The sequence below is a fragment of the Fukomys damarensis genome, unplaced genomic scaffold (assembly GCF_012274545.1).
Source record: "Fukomys damarensis isolate Sample0158 unplaced genomic scaffold, DMR_v1.0_HiC HiC_scaffold_18, whole genome shotgun sequence".
NCBI classification, from domain to species: domain Eukaryota; kingdom Metazoa; phylum Chordata; class Mammalia; order Rodentia; family Bathyergidae; genus Fukomys; species Fukomys damarensis.
The window spans coordinates 50,256,479-50,273,428 of NW_022900930.1; the positions used below are offsets into that span (position 1 = coordinate 50,256,479).

Here is a 16,950-nt window from a genome sequence, read left to right on the forward strand (position 1 = left end):
GGACGCTCCGAGTCATGAAGACATTCCTCTTGATCTGTGCCGTGCTTTTCTCTCTGGCCCCAGGTAAAATGAAACTCCGTGTACAGAAGGCAACCAGAAGTAGCAGCAGTGCAGACAGAGGGTCTCCCCCAGTGAATGTGTGGGCCTGGTGAACCCCCGAAGGTCGGGGACCCTTGGTCTAGTGGTCCTGGAGGGGAACATTTGCTGAACAAGGGCACTTCTCTGCAATGCATCTTCCTAAATGCTTTGCATTTTCCATTATTATCGAGGAAAGATCGTCACAGGTTTGAACAAATGAAGGAACGCCACGAAAGATGCCAGGTGTGGCCTGGTCTCCTGCTCACTGAAGACAGCACAACAAGAAAGCAGGCAGTGAATTAAAACAGAGGAAATTTTTAAATATAAAAGGTGGATCTTTTAAAATATGATTATGGGTCAGATGTGGTGGTGCATGTCTGAAATCCCAGCAGTCTTGGAGGCAGAAGGATCACAAGTTCCAGCTCAGCAGGGCAAAGCAGGGAGACACTGTTTCACATACATAATGAAAGGACTTATAGTATCAAGGGGACAGAGAAGCACAGGCCACTCAGTGGGAGCCTGAGTTCTCTGGACTTTCCCTAATCAGGGATGTAGACTTTGAACAAGTGTGCTGATGCTAGATAATACCGCGTAGATGGTACTCACCTATCTGGCTGCAAATTTCACATAAATGTGCATTATGTACTGTATATATTGACATTAAATGCAAGCCCTCTGTACATGGTTCCTCAGTTGCGTGCACCTCAATTGGGCTACTCTGAAATGGTGATCTTGACGTGCTGTCTGTCCTTAAGTAGGCTTCATCCTATGGTTGGTACCGATAAGGAGTTAAAGCCAGAACTAGGATTCTAAGCAAAATTATGGAGAAGACTTTCAGGGAGACGTCAACATCCTCGCTGCGCTGTCCCGCAGAGCCCACCTTCTCCAGCCAGGGTGCTAACGCAGCCTCTCCACTTCTTGTCCACTACAGCAAGTGCTTCTGTCTTATTATCCTTTATTCCTGTGCTCCTCAGCCCTGTTTCCAGTCCCAGCTCATGCTCTACTCTCACCAAGTAGCAATGTTTCAAAGTATGTTGCGGAAGCTTTGGACGATTTGCATGAACTTTTTCTTTCATTAATACATGTTTGCAGTTCACGATAAAGTACATTCCCTGTGCAGAGCCGGAACGTGCATGATACATCTCCACGCCTCTTCCTGTCACCTGCCCCGCCTTCATCCACCCCCTGCCCACGTCATCCATTTTGCTCTTCATTTATAATTCGGGTTTCTTGTATAAGACAAAGCATGAACTATTTAAGCCAGTGTGTCTGATTTATTTCACTTAACAGTATTGTCCCAAGGAGCATCCATTTTCCTACTAATGCCTCATGTTTATCTCTCTCTATGGCAGGATAGTGCTCCATTGTGTATAAATACCGCATTCTCTTTATCCCTGGATCTGTTGGTGGACATATATAGGCCATGGCTAAGATTTAGCTGGGGTGAATTGTGCTCCTACACACATGGGTGTACATGCGTCACTGTCCTGTGATGTCTGACTCTGTTGGGAAGAGAACTAGAAGGGAGTAGCTAGGTCGAATGGAATGTCTAGTGTTAGCTTTAGGGAGTCTCCACACTGATTTTTGTAGTCTTTGTGCTAGGGCACATTGCCATTGTAGAAGTTTTTCTCTTTCCATGTAATTTGCTAGGATTTGTGATTATTTTATTTCTGGATGATTTCTACTCTGTCGGGGGTGAGATGGCATCTCAGTGTTGTTTTCATTTGTGCTTCTTTGATGATCAGTGCAGTTGAACATTTCTTCATGTATTTGTTCACTGTTTGTACTTCTTCTGTGAAGTAGCTTTTCATTTCACTTGCCCCCCACCCCCTTTTTGAGACAGGGTCTCACTATGTAGTTGAGACTGACCTGGAACTCAGTATGTGGCCCAGGCTGGTCTCAAACATATAGCAATCTTCCCGTCTCAGCCTCCCGAGTGCTGGGATTACAGGCATGCGCCACCACACCTGGCCTGCACATTTTTTGATTGAGTCTTTTATTGGGAGGGTTCTAATTTTTCAGGTCTTTATATATTCTAGATATTAGTTGTCTTTCTTCAGAATAGTTGGGGGTAAGTTTTTCCCATTCTGTAGATTTCCTTCTCACTCTGTTGGTTGTTTCTTTTGGCATGCAGAAGCTTCTACATCTGATATGAGACCATTTGTTGATTCTCAGTGCTACTTCCTATGCAGCCGGGTTCTGTTCAGGAAGTTCTTGCCTATGCTGATGACTTCAGGAGGTTTAGCAGCCCCAGTATATTTGGATAATGGAATAGTAGCCTATGTTTCCTGCAGCTCTACACAGCCAAATTAAAAATGCTTGAAGAAAATTAGTTCCTCACAGTATTTCTTGCTGTGTAACAGCAACAACAAAGTAGAAATAGCACAGAAAAAAAATTTCCTGCCTCTCATCTATGACAGGGTTAGGCACTATGGTAGTGTGTTAAAAAAAATCTTCACTGACATTGTTTGACTGTACAAGCTGGTCAGCAAACACATTTGAAAAAGAATAACCAGCTGGCTCTTTCCCTTCTGTAGCCAGGAATGAATTTTTTGGTGCCAAATGCAAGAAGCTCAAAGGCAAGTGCAGGAGTTCATGTCAGAAGAATGAAGAGCTTGTGGCTTTCTGCCAGAAGTCGCTGAAATGCTGCCTAGAACTCCAGACCTGCGAGTGAGATCAAAAGGACAACTAAGCCTGAGGACTCAGGCTGCCACGAGACATGGGTGACCCTGGTGCAGCTTTGTGCCCTGAACTCTGCTGTACCCAGACGCATCAATAAAAAACAAGGACTTTTTTTTATCAGTTTGTCACATGCTCTGTCTAGAACAGAAAGCACGTCTCTCGTAACCTGAGGAGCCTTCCCTCCTGCTTTACTCTGTTACAACTTTCTGATGAGATAACTACTCTGAAGATGGCTAAATTTCTCTATAAAGGAGGACTAGAAAGTACTATAAACAAGCAAACTTCTGTTTTCTCACAGGCGGTTGACTTCAACCTATTTGTTAGGGGTGTGTGTGATGGAGAAAACACAGAATAGGTATCTATCTAGTTACATCAATAACAGATGACAGATATTCTACTTAGAAAGAACTCCATGTGTCACACACCACTCTAATCATCTTGTGTCTATGATTTTGTTTTGTTTTCCTTGAGTTTATTGGTACTTTTTAGGTACACAGTACAGTTACATTCATCATTGGGATCATGTACCTTTATATGACAGGTCTTAGTTCTCATTTTTTCCCCGTACCCCTGCCCTCCCTTCACCCCCTCCACCCTCCCCTATTTACAAAGACTTTGTTTCCATTTTTTACTTTTCTCATGTTTCCCTCATTTCCTTTCCCCGACCCTTCCCACTTCCTCCACACTTTTAGCCCCTTTCTTCCTATTTCACACTGTCAGTTGTACAATTTGGATCTTACTTGCACTTTTAGTTTTTCACGCCAGAGAAGCTATTTGGTATTAACACATTTGTGTCCTATGTATTTCACTTAAGAGTATGGCCTCCATGTGCATCCATTTTCCTATGAATTCCTCTAGCTTCTCCTTGATTCCATGCTTTTGATTGAGGTCAGTGAAGTCTATCTAATGAATTGCCTCACATTTCTAACTTTCAGATTAAATTTGGGGGTAGCCACAGGAATATAAACATCCACACGTTTTTCAGTAGCGCCAGTGGGGGCCACCTGTTCTCCAGACTCACTTTCTACTGATTTTCTGGGGACTGGCCACTGCGTTACCCTCAGACTCCAAGGCTCGGTGTCTCTGGTATGGTCAGAATGTGTCTTTCCAGAGTCCATGGTGAACTCTAATCCCCTGTGCAGGGTATCAGGGGTGCCCAGTCCTGTGGACCCACCTGTGGTCCCTTCCTCTGGGAGAAGAGAGTGAAAGGAGCAGCCTGGCTCCTTCTGCCCTCTGCAGACACAGCTCCAGCCTTCATCCCTGAGAAGACAGTAAGAAGGCTCTGCCTGGGAGCAGAAATGGGATCCTCGCCAGAGACCATACCTGCTTCTGTTTCACCTTCGACCTTCCAGCCCCCACGCTGCGAGGTGTAAATATTTACTGTCCCAAATGAGGCTGTGGAGCAGTGCTTTACTAGCAGTATGAAGAGAGCAAGACAGTTTCCCAGTTTATGTAAAGATTCCCTGTCCAGTTTCCTACGCTTAAACCCTAGCTCTGCTTCCTTGCTGAGTTAGAAATCTCCCTTCACTTCCTGCCCAATTCCTCCAGGTCAATGTTCTTGACCTTCTGGGGATCAGTGACACTTCGATGGCAGTAACAATTATTACATTCTCTTTTCTTTTCATTCTTTACTAAATTTTTCAGAAAAATTATCTTGTAAAAAGTGGTGATGAACCCGTGATGCACAGAGACTCTCTGCCAGCTCATGAGCCCCAGCATCAGCCCACAGCGCCCCCCAGGGGAGTGAACTATGGGTGGGGTTGGCACTTTGCACTTTGCAACAAATAAGTAGGTTTGGGGCTGCTGGATGGGCACTCGGTCTCTAAAAGTTTTACCATCCCTGACCTATATGATAATCATTCATTTAATGCTGTTATGTAAATAATCAGGACAAGTTTAATAAGACTAAAACAGTTTTGTGAAAGAGTAGACTTAATGTGACTGCATTTGGTTTAAACTTTCTATTATAGAAAAAATTATGAAACCACAGTGCTTCCATCGGGTTTTGTTTGTTTGTTTGTTTTTCATCAGGTTTTGTTATTTACCAGGAAATTGCCCTGTCCCTGCAGGTTTGCACTCTGGGAGTGAATAACCTGATGCAACCCCAGCGGTCCCCTCTACACTGGTCATGTGCAGGACCCCCAGAGAGACCGTCAAGAGGCCAACTGTGAGGCCCAAGACACTCAGAGACACTCCAGGAAAATCACCAGATTGCAACAGCATCATCATCCTGCAGCTAGCAATGCTTTGGGCTGAAACATGAGCCTTTTCCTGTCTAACTGTCTTCTGGACTCAGACTGAGCTCACAGTTTGCCTCAGGCTTTAAGCTTTGGTTTTACTTTGTTTCCGTGGAAATACCCCTTTGGTTCTGGTTAGTTGCTTTATGAGGACCTTGGCTTAAAGTTCTCCCCGATATTGTGACTCTGGGTACCCATCGCTGCTGACTACTCTGAGAGTCATCGCGCAAATGCACGCTCCTCACCACAGTGTGAATACTCCTTTCTCAAGGGCTCAGTGCATCTTTACAGCCATGCCCAGCATAGCAAGTGGTCTCACTGTCGTTAGCACAACACGAACATGATGAAAAGTAAAGGCTAGTTTATTGATTTTTTTTTTTCAGTGCACCTGATGTTGTGATTTCTGAGTCTCTTTCCTGATACAAAAGACAAACCATCCCGACAGGTGACAGAGAGTGCCACTGATGTCTGAGTTTTGCTCAAGGAACTAAATAAAGAGCCGTAGGACTGAGTAAGCTTCAGTGTCCTGCATTCCCACGTAAGCCAAGAAAACTGCATGGAAATAAATGCTGCAGTAGAGCAGGAGGCAGGGCCTGCCAGCTCATTGGAACTGGGCCACCGCTGGGCTGCCGCAGGAAGGCACCTACTCCACCTCACCTACTCCAGTACCGTCTGTGCCTCCCACCCAGGCCTCCCGGGAAAACCTTCCCCATGAGCCGCTTTGGTGGAAAACAACAGGTCTGAAGCAACACGTTCACAATTCCTGCCCGCCCTACTACATTTTTTAAAATGTTAAAATGCCCCAAGTTTGTGTTTTAACTTTCCACTTCTAAAACTCTTTAATTTCTTTCATCAATGCTCTATGTTTTTCTGTGGAGAGACCCTACATACCTTTGTTAGATTTATACCTGAGACTTTGATTATTTGGGTGTTATTTGTAAAATGATGTTGTGGTTTTCATTTAACATCTTTTGTTTATTTATTGATAACATCTAGGAAAGCCATTCTGCTTTTGCATCTTACAATTTTGTTGTACTTTACTATTTTTAGCATTTTTTACTTAATTCTTTGGGGTTTTCTACATAGACATGTTATTTGTGAATACAGACATTTTAGTGATTCCTTCCAAATATATGTACCTTTTATATCCTTTTCTTGTTTTGTTGAATCAACTATAACTTCTGGTTGAAGATACACATATATTACATATAAATGTAATACATATAATTACATATATATTACATATATATAAATGTAATACATATAATTACATATAAATTACATATATATATATATATATATGATCTGAGAGATATTGGTGTTTGAAGGAAATTTGATTAAAAATAAAATCTGCCAACATTGGAAGTAGGTAAAGAAAATACTTTTATATTCAGCAAATACTAAAGCAGAATATGCTGTACACCTCAGGGCTGGTAGCAACTGAAGCAAAGGCAGAGAGGAATCTTCCTCTGCTACACAACAGGGCAGATGCAACTCACCGCAAGTTGGATTTCAAGACCACTTCTGCGGCCGCATTCAGGAGCTTTCCCCTGGTCTTCTGTGGGAAGTGTCTGACACCCTCCATGTGCTGCCCTCTTCAACCTCTACGAGAACACTGTTGCCTGGCTGCTACCTGTCAGTGAATACACACAGTGCAGACAAAGGGCTGGAACTTGTCTGCTGACCTCAGGGCACCCTGGCTCTGTGGTTCTCCATCAGCACCATTCAGACTTTTGCACTGCAGACCGGAGCTCTGGGGCCCAACCACACCCAATCTGGTCACAAGTGCAGTCCGGGAGACCCCTGTCCAGGCTTGCTCCCTCTCCCTGTCCCTTGAAGCCATTCCTCTATACCTTTGTTTCTATCCTTTCCTGTTGGTGTTTGCCCCAGACAGGCACTGTGATAATCCCTTTTTGTCCACCCTGCCCCTTGTGAGGAGGACAAACGCTAATGAAGGGACTGCCCACTTCCTGTAGGGTGTGTGAGGAAAGTGCTCGGGCAGACTTTTTCTGATCTGTATTCCCGAAGGAGGGTTTCTTCAACCACCTCAACTTCCACAGTTGACTATTTTTGCTGTTTCTAAAATCCTTCATTAACTGTTCCTGAAGTCTAATTATTTGGTGTTTTCCCTAAGGATAATGACCACAGCCTAAGCACTGTGTGTTTTGCCTATGGCTGGGAAAGGAACTAAATCCAAGCATCTATGCTGTCTAGAAAGAGAAAGAGTAAAATTTCTTGCTGTTGGTGCCATTGTTAGAAATACATCGTTTCAATAAATCCTCCTCTTTTGACTTCTCTTTTCACCTCTGAGCCGGGAGCCAGTCTGCTGTCTTGTGGGCAGACACAGCATAGCTTTGAGGAACCCCACAAAGTGTTTCTTGTCCTCCCTTGTTGTCCAGAACCCACCTGCTTTCTGGACAGAGAGGCACTGAGGCCGCTCCTGCCTCCATAGCCTCCCTGCGGCCCATACCACTCTTGTCTTTGATGTTTATATTTATTTCTTCTTCCGTTTCAGTTCAAAGTGGTCTCAGGAGTAATGGGCATTAAACCCATTTACCTACACCGTTATTTTCCATAAGAAGCTCATTACAAACTAGCACCAGGAGAAACATAAGGCCAGTCTAAATGAAAGTGAACTGAGCGTTTTTTTCCTAGAATCACCGGACATCGGGGCTGAAAAGTATTTTTGCGATCATCTAATCCAGTCTCAGAAGGAAGCAGGTGACACGCTGTGTCCTTCCGCAGGTGAGCAGCCCTTGCCGGAGCAGGGCTCAGCTGGAGTTTCCAGCGTACCGCCCCTCCCCACCGCCCTACATCGCGATGCTCAGCCAGAAACGTAAGCTTCAGTGACCTGGAGCCGCTCTGTGCCCATAAATACAGCTCTTCCTCCCCGCACCTGCTCTGCGTCTTGCTGGCAGCCTTGCACCATGAGGATCCGTGTGCTGCTCTTAGCCATTTCTCTGCTTCTCTACCAAGATCTTCCAGGTAAAAAAGATGCTTAGCTAGAAACATGCGCAGCCGGAGAGGCTGGGCAGTAAAGAAAAACCTTGATCAAGCAAGCAAATCCTGAAAGGTTCAGCAACTGCTTCCGTCTCAGCATTTCCTTCTTTAGCTTCATGGAATCCGTCCACGAAACAAAGAAGGTACATGGCTGTCCACATATCGGCAGTTAGGCTAACAGTTCAAGCAGGAAGGACTGGGCAGGTAGCTCAGAAGGCATGGACAGACCCCAGTGGCCCACAGTAGGAATTCCTCGTAGGCTCCTTGGTCATGGAGACTTGCTGGCCATACTCACCCACAAGGGCAGCTGCAGTTGCCCACTACTGATTTGATGACAGGAGGGCTTTTTCCCACCCTACCTCCCTCTGAACAGCTTTGCACAGAAAGGAGACCTGCTCACTCTCCCAAATTTGAAACCTTTTCCTGTCCCACCAGAAGGGTAGGATTAAGAGGAATGAAGTAGTTTGGGGTGGAAAAAGAAGTAATTTATTGATCCCACAAGTGGGAGGCACTGCTGGACTCCAGGAAGGAAATTCCAAAGTGAGACCGAGGTGTTGGCACTGTTCCGACTCAGGCTAATCTGTGAGCCTAGAAGAACAGAGATTTAGAGTATTGGATTGGGAGCATCCATGAAAGATCACAGAGTCTGATTCCCCTGCTTTAAAAGCTGAGCCAAATACTTTGCAGGAAAGAAAAACCATTTCCTCAGAATCACTGAACAAACTGACCTGTGCTGGGGCCAAAACAACGGCGTTGACTCTCAGATCCTGTCCTGTCCCGTCCTCTGCCCTGTGATGCCCAGACTAGGAATTCCCAGTCTCTGTGGGTGCCGGTGTCAGACAGATTCATCTTCTCCGGGGTCCCTAACTCTCCCTCACCTCTCTTCCGGGCCCCTTCCCACAGCTCACTGAAGAAGGCCCTGCAGTGCCCCTCGCACTCCCTTCTCCTGTCCTGTCGCCAGGCGCCCAGGGTCTGCAGTGTGAGCTGACTGGGTGGGAGGCTGCCTTCTTCCTCCAAGAGCCTTCCTGAGACTGACGCCCACGTTGCCCGCAGAGCAGGACTCTCCTCCACTCTAGGTGCCTTGCTCCACTCACTCTCATCTAGGCTGTTCTAGCCCAGCCTCCCATTGATTTCTTCAGCAGAACCTTAGGGATTTGTGCCAGGGTGGGGTGTGCGATGCTGAGCAATATGAACGCACAGGGAGCTGGCATTTCAATTGAGAAGAGCAAAACATAAATTGAAAAAATATGGAACTACAACTCAGGATAGGGGATATTAATGAATAAAAATGCACGAGGGGAAAAATAGTTTGGGGCATTTAACTGCATGGGGAGGTTGGGGAGGTGATCTTTAGATGCAGAGATGAAGGTCCAAACTACTCACGCACAGGAAGTGGGGCAAAGCTCGCCAGGCAGAGGAGCAGCTCCAGTGAAGGCACCAAGAGCCCAGAGCCAGGACACAAGAGCAGGAGGTAGCCAAGCAGTGACCAAGTGTGACTAAAATACATGGTGAATATTCAAGAAAGATTGTTACAATGAAAGACACTGCGAATAGTCTCCCCTAAGATGTCCTGTCACCCCAAACATGTCCTATCATTATTGTCACTGTCTGAGCAGTTCTGGAAGTCCTCTTCTGTGAAGGCCCCTGCGAGGGGTGATCAGAAATGTGAATGCCGCTGTTGAGCACCATCCCACAGAAAGGCAGGCTCATAAAAACATGGCCCTGTGTCCTCCTCTACCTTATTCACTAGATCTGGAACCGTGGGACTTACGGCGTTTCCCCAAAGTCAAAATGACTGTGAAAGATAAGAGTTTTGAATCAATTCAGGGCATCGAGGCAGTCACGACAGTACGATGAAGGCATTCACAAAAGAGGACTCCCAGAACTGCTCCAGACAGCGGCGAGAAGGATAGAATAAGTGTATTAAAGCGAGGGGAGTGGTGAGGAGAGTGTATGACACTGTGAGTTTTACTACAATGCATGTTTAAAATTTTCAACATCAGCCATCATTTTTAAATCAGACTTTATACAGCAGAGTGTAAGTCTCAGCAGGGCAGCGTGGCAGACAGCTTGGTAGGCTTGGAAAGCACCCTGGTTGGATTTAATGTCAATCTACTGCTCTCTGGTACAGGGAGTTTAAGAAAGGATGCGACAGGACCCGAGTTCTAGTTAAAGAGGAGACCCTGCCTGATGGAAGCCGATTGGTGGAAAGTGGAGGATGGGATGGAGGGCAACGCGGCCCCCAGCAGCCTCTGTAGCCAAAGTCTTGCCTTTCCTCCCCGAGGCACAGCCACTCATGCAGACTTCCCTACTGTCCAGGGAGAAGTGACCTGGAAGTGGACAGAGTATGTGGCTATGGGACTGCTCGCTGCCGCAGAAAATGTAAAAGCCAGGAACGCAAAATCTCAAGATGCCCAAACACCTACACATGCTGTCTGAAAGCCTGGGCTTACAGCTCACTGAACATCAACAGACCCTCACTCCAGGGGCGGCCCCCGGAGCCCTCCGGGTCCCCAGAGCAGCCTGGAGCCAGGTCCGGTCGCCAAAGAGGGCTGCTGTCCAGCTCAGGACAAAGCCACCACCCTAGAGGACGGCCGTGGAGCACAGGCTCTCGTCTGAGACCCCCGGCCTGCTCTCTTTTGGATTTGGGAGTCGAGCAATGAAAGTTATGCATGAGGTTGGACCTTGTAAAAGCTTCACAAAAATATTTCTTGAGACAAAGTAAAGCATCACTTTTGTTTTTTGAATTATGCCAATTTTTCTAAAAGACACTAGTTTTCTCATCAGAAATTCTGTTTGGGAGTTATACGTCTATTCTTTATTAAAATGGAAAATGAACCAGCTGTTAAATCCAATTTGTTTGGAATACATTGTATTTCAAAACCCAAAGATCGGGGAAGAGAAAAACAGGCAACGAAACAAGAGGAGAGGCCCCTGGGACGCCATTTGTGACCCAGGGGCTGATCCTGTCTGGGTCTGTGGGGCGGCGGGACCAGCAGAGGGCAGCAGAGAGCAGCTCCCCGGAGCTGGTGAAGGTGAGAGAGGCTAGGCTTGGGCCTGGCCTCCCGTCCATGCCCCTCGCAGGGTAGCCAAAGTGTTTGAGAGGAAAAGCTTTCCTGGGCGACAGGAGCCCGGCTAAAAGTGAGGAGCATCACGCTTTGGAGAGCACAGGGGAAAATCGTGATCTACCCAGCACGGTGCCTCCTTGCTGATGTAGTGTCCCCTCGAGCTCCCGGGCACGGAGAGGGCATCGGACCCAGCTTTCAGGGACTGGGGGACCCTGCTCCCCCCGCGAGCTCCCCCATGAGCTCTGCCACCATGAGCATAATAAATTATTTTAATGTTCTCCATCTTAAAATACTTTGGGTTGAATACCTCAGAGAAAAATACTAAAGAAATATGACCACATAGTGCTACTAACCAGCAGTGAAAAAACATCCGTACTATTTCCTTAATATAACTCGTAGTTAATCAGCGGTCAGATGATCCTCACTGCTTCATAAGACCTTTTTGGATGGTTGCTTTCTCAGTCAGGATTCTGAAAGCTCCACACAGGGCTCAGGCTGTCCCTGAGGCCTCATGCTAAGAAGGTGCTATACACTGCTGTTCCACCTGGGAAATGCTGTGCCACGTGGACTGCGAGTCGGATGAAACCTCTGTGAATCACCGCTGCAGGTGCAGGGGAGTGGGAGCCTGCCGGACAGTGCTGAAGGCGCCACAGTCCGAATCAGGGTGCGGGACGTGTGGCAGCACGGTGTGGCGTGTATTTTACCCCTGCACTGGCTTACTGTCCTCTTCATGGTCTCACACTCTGCGTCTTCCAGGGCACCTGCACGTCCCTAGTCTGATTCTCACACTAAGCTCCCAAACCCGACATGGTGAGTGACGTCTTCTATCCCCTCCCATGTGTGGAAACTGTGGCTCCCACGTCTTAGTGGCTTTGCAAAAGTCAGCTGGGATAGAGTCAGACTCACGCCCGCACACCACATCTGGAGCACAGATCAGAGGCAGAGCAGCATGCCCAGTTCAAGTGCATGGTGTTTAGAATCCCAGAGGCGCCGCTCAGCGAGTCACCTTGAGGTCCTTCACCGACTGTACCCTTGACTCCCGTGCACAGTGCGGCCATTTTGCTTAGCAACATTGCAAACAGACCGAAGCTCTGGCCTTATACACATATGTATATATTTCTTTCTTAACTCAGAGTGATGCTTTCCTGAGGTCAAAACCACCTCATGTGTCTCAACAACAGATCAGAGCCAGGGACTTCTACAGGCTTTTATCAATGCCACCAGCAGTAATGGCTGGAGATAACAAGCAGAAAAAAAAACATGTCATCATCGGGTGAGATGAGTATGGCCTTGTGTCCCAACGCTAACACTGCTGTTAATCTTCTTTCTCTGAAAAATAGAACAGAGCTGAGAATTGCAATTCACAGTGGAAGGTAAGTAACCCTCTGAAAGTAGCCCAGGGAAAAACGCTGCAAAGAATGGTAGCAGCACAATTCATGATAGTTAAGCCTTAGAAACGGCCCATCTGTCCATCAACGGATGAAGGGATATAGAAAATGGGGTGTTTCCACATCATGGAACACTGCTCTGCATTGAAGAAAGATAAACTTGTGAGATAATTTGTAAGGAAATGGATGCACCTTGGGACCATATTGTTAAGTGAAACAAATCAGACACACAAGCTTAAATATCATACTGTTTCTCTTATATGACAAACCCAGAATAAAAATAAAGAGAAAAATAGAAGATAAACAACAGGGAGCTAAATCATTCACAAAGAGGGAGGAGCTCAAGAGATGGAGGGAGGAGAGAGGCAAGAAGGGGTGAGGGATGAGAAAGGAATCTGGATGCGTTACGCACTTGCACGAAGTCCACACAGGAGTACAGACACTGTGTCCTGCAAGGGTGTGCCAAAAAGGAGGGGACAGGGCCAGAAGGGAATCGGGATGGGTTCTGTCCGTGTGCCGACTTCCCACAAGGAGCGCAGACAGCTGTACTACACATGTGCTGGTATAGTAAAATAAGAGAGAATGGTTGGGTGTGGGCATCTTTGAGTTTATAATTTATGCGTGTTCATATGATGCCACATCACTTAGAGAGACACAGAGAGGGGTCAGAGACAGACAGAGATAGAGAGAATGGACAAGGATCAGCGGAGCAAATATCTGAGGGGCAGAATCGCCACCCCGGTCCTCAGTGGAGACATGAAAGTGATTTTCAGCGCTGGTGCTGCCCCTTCCTCGCTTCCTGACTAACATCTCATTCAATTCTAGAAACTGCGAATGTGAAGCATGCAGCCCAGGTCGGGCCCAGAATGGGTTCGACTGTTGCTCTATCACATGAGTCAAACAGAAGTGCCCCGGGGACACTGAGAGAGGAGTCAGTCAGGATTTCCCTGTAGGTTTGTTTCTTCTTCAGCTTTGACTGTGAGGCACCAACACATGTGCGGGGGCTGCGGGGCCTTCGTCCGTCCATGCAGGCAGGAGAAAGGACTCCCTCACTACAAAGCCAAGGACGTGTGGGTGCAGGGATGCAGGCATGGGCAGGAGGCCGAGCTGCTTCGTGACTGAGACCAAGGGAAAACATTTTTCACTTCTGGGGATCGGAAAGGAGCCAAACTGCTGCTCACTGAGGAAAACTGAGGCAAAACGAATAAAAGACCAGGCAGGAGAAAGAGTTACTATTCCAGTGCAAATATGCATTCGTTTTTCTGTGTGACCGCCGAGAATTGGTGTTTTTTTCTTCTCTTTTTCTAAGTGACATAAAAACTCTACATGTTCACGTGTCACAGGGTGATAATCTGATCTGTGTATATAACGTGCACTGGTGCAGATTAAGGCAGCTAGCACACTCATGTCTGTCTGCACTCACCGTTGCGTGTCTAGCTCTTCACACGCTGTTGCAAACCGTGGTCACCGCCTACGCTGTGCAGCACCAGAGCCCACAGCTCCACGCAGCTGCACTTGTGTCTCCTGTTTCCTCCTCCTCCCTGCCCGAGTCTCCAGTGACCTTCTCTGTTCTTCACTTCTGCCAATTTCTACTCTTTTCCAAATAAATTTGCTTCCTTTTCCTTTCAGCCATCTCGGGGTGTGCACTGCACAGCTGGGTCTGGTCTTGGACCTGGAATTCACACCTGTGCCTGTATCACTTCTCCTTCATCTTCAGTTGTTTCTTCTAGTAGCTGCCAGACAGTCTCCAAGGTAATCTCTAAGACACTTTTCAGCTCTAAAATTTTATGATGGCTTCATCAGAATCGGCAAACTCAACAGTTACTGAAAATCATAACAATATTAAATTTTTATTGCCAAAAAAACGGGTGTTGGTCCTTCAGAGCCCATGTCGGAGGACTTCTGATATCCTTTTACATATTTTAGGCCAGCCGACATCATGTAGAGCAAAGTGATTTCAGAAGACAAAATTCACTCTGATCCTTTTCAAGAAAACAAAACAGAATACCTAATAGCATCCTTACCAGCAAACCTCCAATTATCCATCCAGTTCTCTAAGCCCATCCTTTTGTCATTACCCAGAAGCATTTTCTCTCATTTCGTGTTATTTATTCATGATTTCACTTTCCAGAAAGAGCTCTAGCGCTTGAGCCAATCTTTCCCATATGCCACATTCGTTGTCCCAGAGAGACACATATGCCTGAATAGATATGCAATTGCTGCAGATTCATCAGTCCATCATAATCTGAAGTTTAAGAGTAAGAAAACCCTAGGAATATTGTTTCATTCATCTGTAATTCTCACCCAGGATAATTTTCTCTGTTGTTTGATAATGCAATAGAGGAATCAAAATTTGAGTGCACAGAAACTTCTGAGACCAAACTGGGCTCTAGTAGAGTTTCGCTTCTCATCCTCATATCTCTCAGGATTCAGTGAGCTACCAATTGGGAAGCAACAAGGAGGGCGTGAGCTGTTGAAAATTTCCACCCTGACACATTGGCATTTTCAAATGAAGTCCTAGATTGTGCTCTACAGAACTTTTCTGGCAAGGAAGTCTCCGTTATTTTGCTTTAATTCACCTACTTGGTCCAAACGAATCACGATCTCACATACTCACCAGCTTTTTAAAGGGAATGCCACTCACTGGACAAAGAGTTTGAGACAGTGATCAGAGTATTCAGCAGTGGGCTCTTCCACTGTCCCCTTCAGGACCAGCCTGGCTTTTAGCAGGCAATTCATTCTGGGGCTTCCCCAGGGCATGGAATGATGTGGGCAGGCTCACCTTGAAAACAAGGACATTTTTCTGTGATGTGCATGTGAACCAGCTTCCTCTGTAGTGACTTCACCAACTTTTGCCTACCCAAGAGAGGACTGGGATTTCACTGGTCCCTCTTTCTCAACATTATTCTTTTCAAAGGGTGTGAGGGGGGCTTATTTTGTCTGAAGACCTGCCCAGAAGAAGAGAGATGTAACTATTGTCAGCTTCCTTTATTCAGCTAAACTAGATAAAATGATTTTAATTAATGAGCTAGAAGATTCTTTGATTTGGTGGTGTTTACTCAAATGTGGTTGTGTTCCGTTTTGATTTTTCTCTATTAATATTTTTGTTTTAGTTTTTTCTTTTCAGAAGGAAAACAAATGTGTGAGAAAACAAGTTGCCTACACCCCCTAATATGCATATCATTTTTATAAAAGATTCAGATTTGAAGCTTAAATAATTGTAATCACAACTGTAAGAAAGAAGTAGACTGGAATGAAAAACAAACGTCTGAAGAGTTTGTAGGTGGGGAATAAGAGAAACCTTTAGCAAGACTTGAGCTGTTCTCCATCTCTTTTCTTGTTCATCTACTTTCTGCCAGCCTCAACTGTCAGAATGTTCTGGAATGAGTGATTAACAAAAGGAATGGGCCAGGCATTTGTCTCTCTGTCGTTGCCTCTGTTACTGTCCTCCTGTGACCAGAAGATTGTCTGGTCCCTGAAAGGGTGGGAATGATGTGAATCCAGCCACAATCAGCACTTCCAAGCTCCACTGTTGGTTCTGTCCAGAGATATAGAAAACAGTGACAACAGTTATGCTGCGCACACTTCACGTGCACACAGGCCTGCAGGGCGAAGCCCTCTGCACTTTCCCGATACTTCCCCGCGTGTCTACATTGCCGTTATTTTGCTGCCTTTTTCTTGCTCTACTTTCACCTCTCTCCAGATAAAGTCGAAGAGTTTTCATTTACACAAATACTCCAAGGTACTGTGCTCATTTTCACCCAAGTGTGCACGCCAGTCCAGCACATTTAGTGAGGGTTGGTGACCCCTCTCCGAAGTCACTGGTGGTGTATCCGAGATCACATGATTGTGAACTGCTGTGCAAAGGCCACGCTCCAGTGATTTAGCTGGAAACACCTTGCCCGGGTTGTGCTGGCTTGAGATAAGACACAAACTCCGGCCGGTAAGAAAATGAAAGAGAAGAGGAGAAAAAACTATTTCCTTAGCTGTCATTACAAGGGAAGGCCCGGCCTCAACAGCAGAACCTTCGATAGCAGCCCTGAACTGCACCCAGTGACATCAGGAGTGGACGTGGCTGTGTGTGACTTTCTCCACGGTCCTCAGTGTGACCTGTGGACAGGAAACGGCAGGCACAGAACGGCAGCTGCATTCATGTCACGTGCTGTTAAACAGCAAGGGACACCGGGAAGCACTGGGGAAACCGTGATTGGGACAGTGACACCTTCCTTTTGCTTCCGCGTGCCTTCCTTCTACCTCTCCCCCTTCTGCTGTGCTCCTTCTTATTCATCAAACCCACCCAAAGCGTTCAGGCATATTATTTACTTCCTGAAAAATGTTCCTGAAATGTTTGTTCTCTGAGCAGCAGGAAAATAACGTAACTGCCTGTACCCTGCCAAACCAGGGCTCCTTCTAGAATCAGACCTTCCCGCTGGCAGCCCACTCACCTGCGTGGCCTATAAAGGAGCTGCTGCTGCTCGGCCGGTGCCACAGCGCAGT

At 46.4% G+C, this 16,950-nt stretch overlaps 1 protein-coding gene across 1 annotated transcript; it reads left to right on the forward strand.

Annotated features, from left to right (window-relative positions):
• On the forward strand, positions 1-2,758 carry Defb106b (defensin beta 106B). The gene is made up of 2 exons (XM_010622552.1): positions 1-63; positions 2,616-2,758. The coding sequence occupies exons 1-2, from the start codon at positions 15-17 to the stop codon at positions 2,750-2,752; spliced, it is 186 nt and encodes a 61-aa protein (XP_010620854.1). The 5' UTR covers positions 1-14; the 3' UTR covers positions 2,753-2,758.
• The last annotated feature ends 14,192 nt before the right edge of the window (positions 2,759-16,950 follow it).

Bases quoted from the DNA above. Each gene is read 5' to 3' on its own strand.
- Defb106b (XM_010622552.1), top strand. From the start codon at position 15: ATGAAGACATTCCTCTTGATCTGTGCCGTGCTTTTCTCTCTGGCCCCA. The intron at 64-2,615 runs GTAAAATGAAAC...TCCCTTCTGTAG, and splicing joins GCTTTTCTCTCTGGCCCCAG to CCAGGAATGAATTTTTTGGT.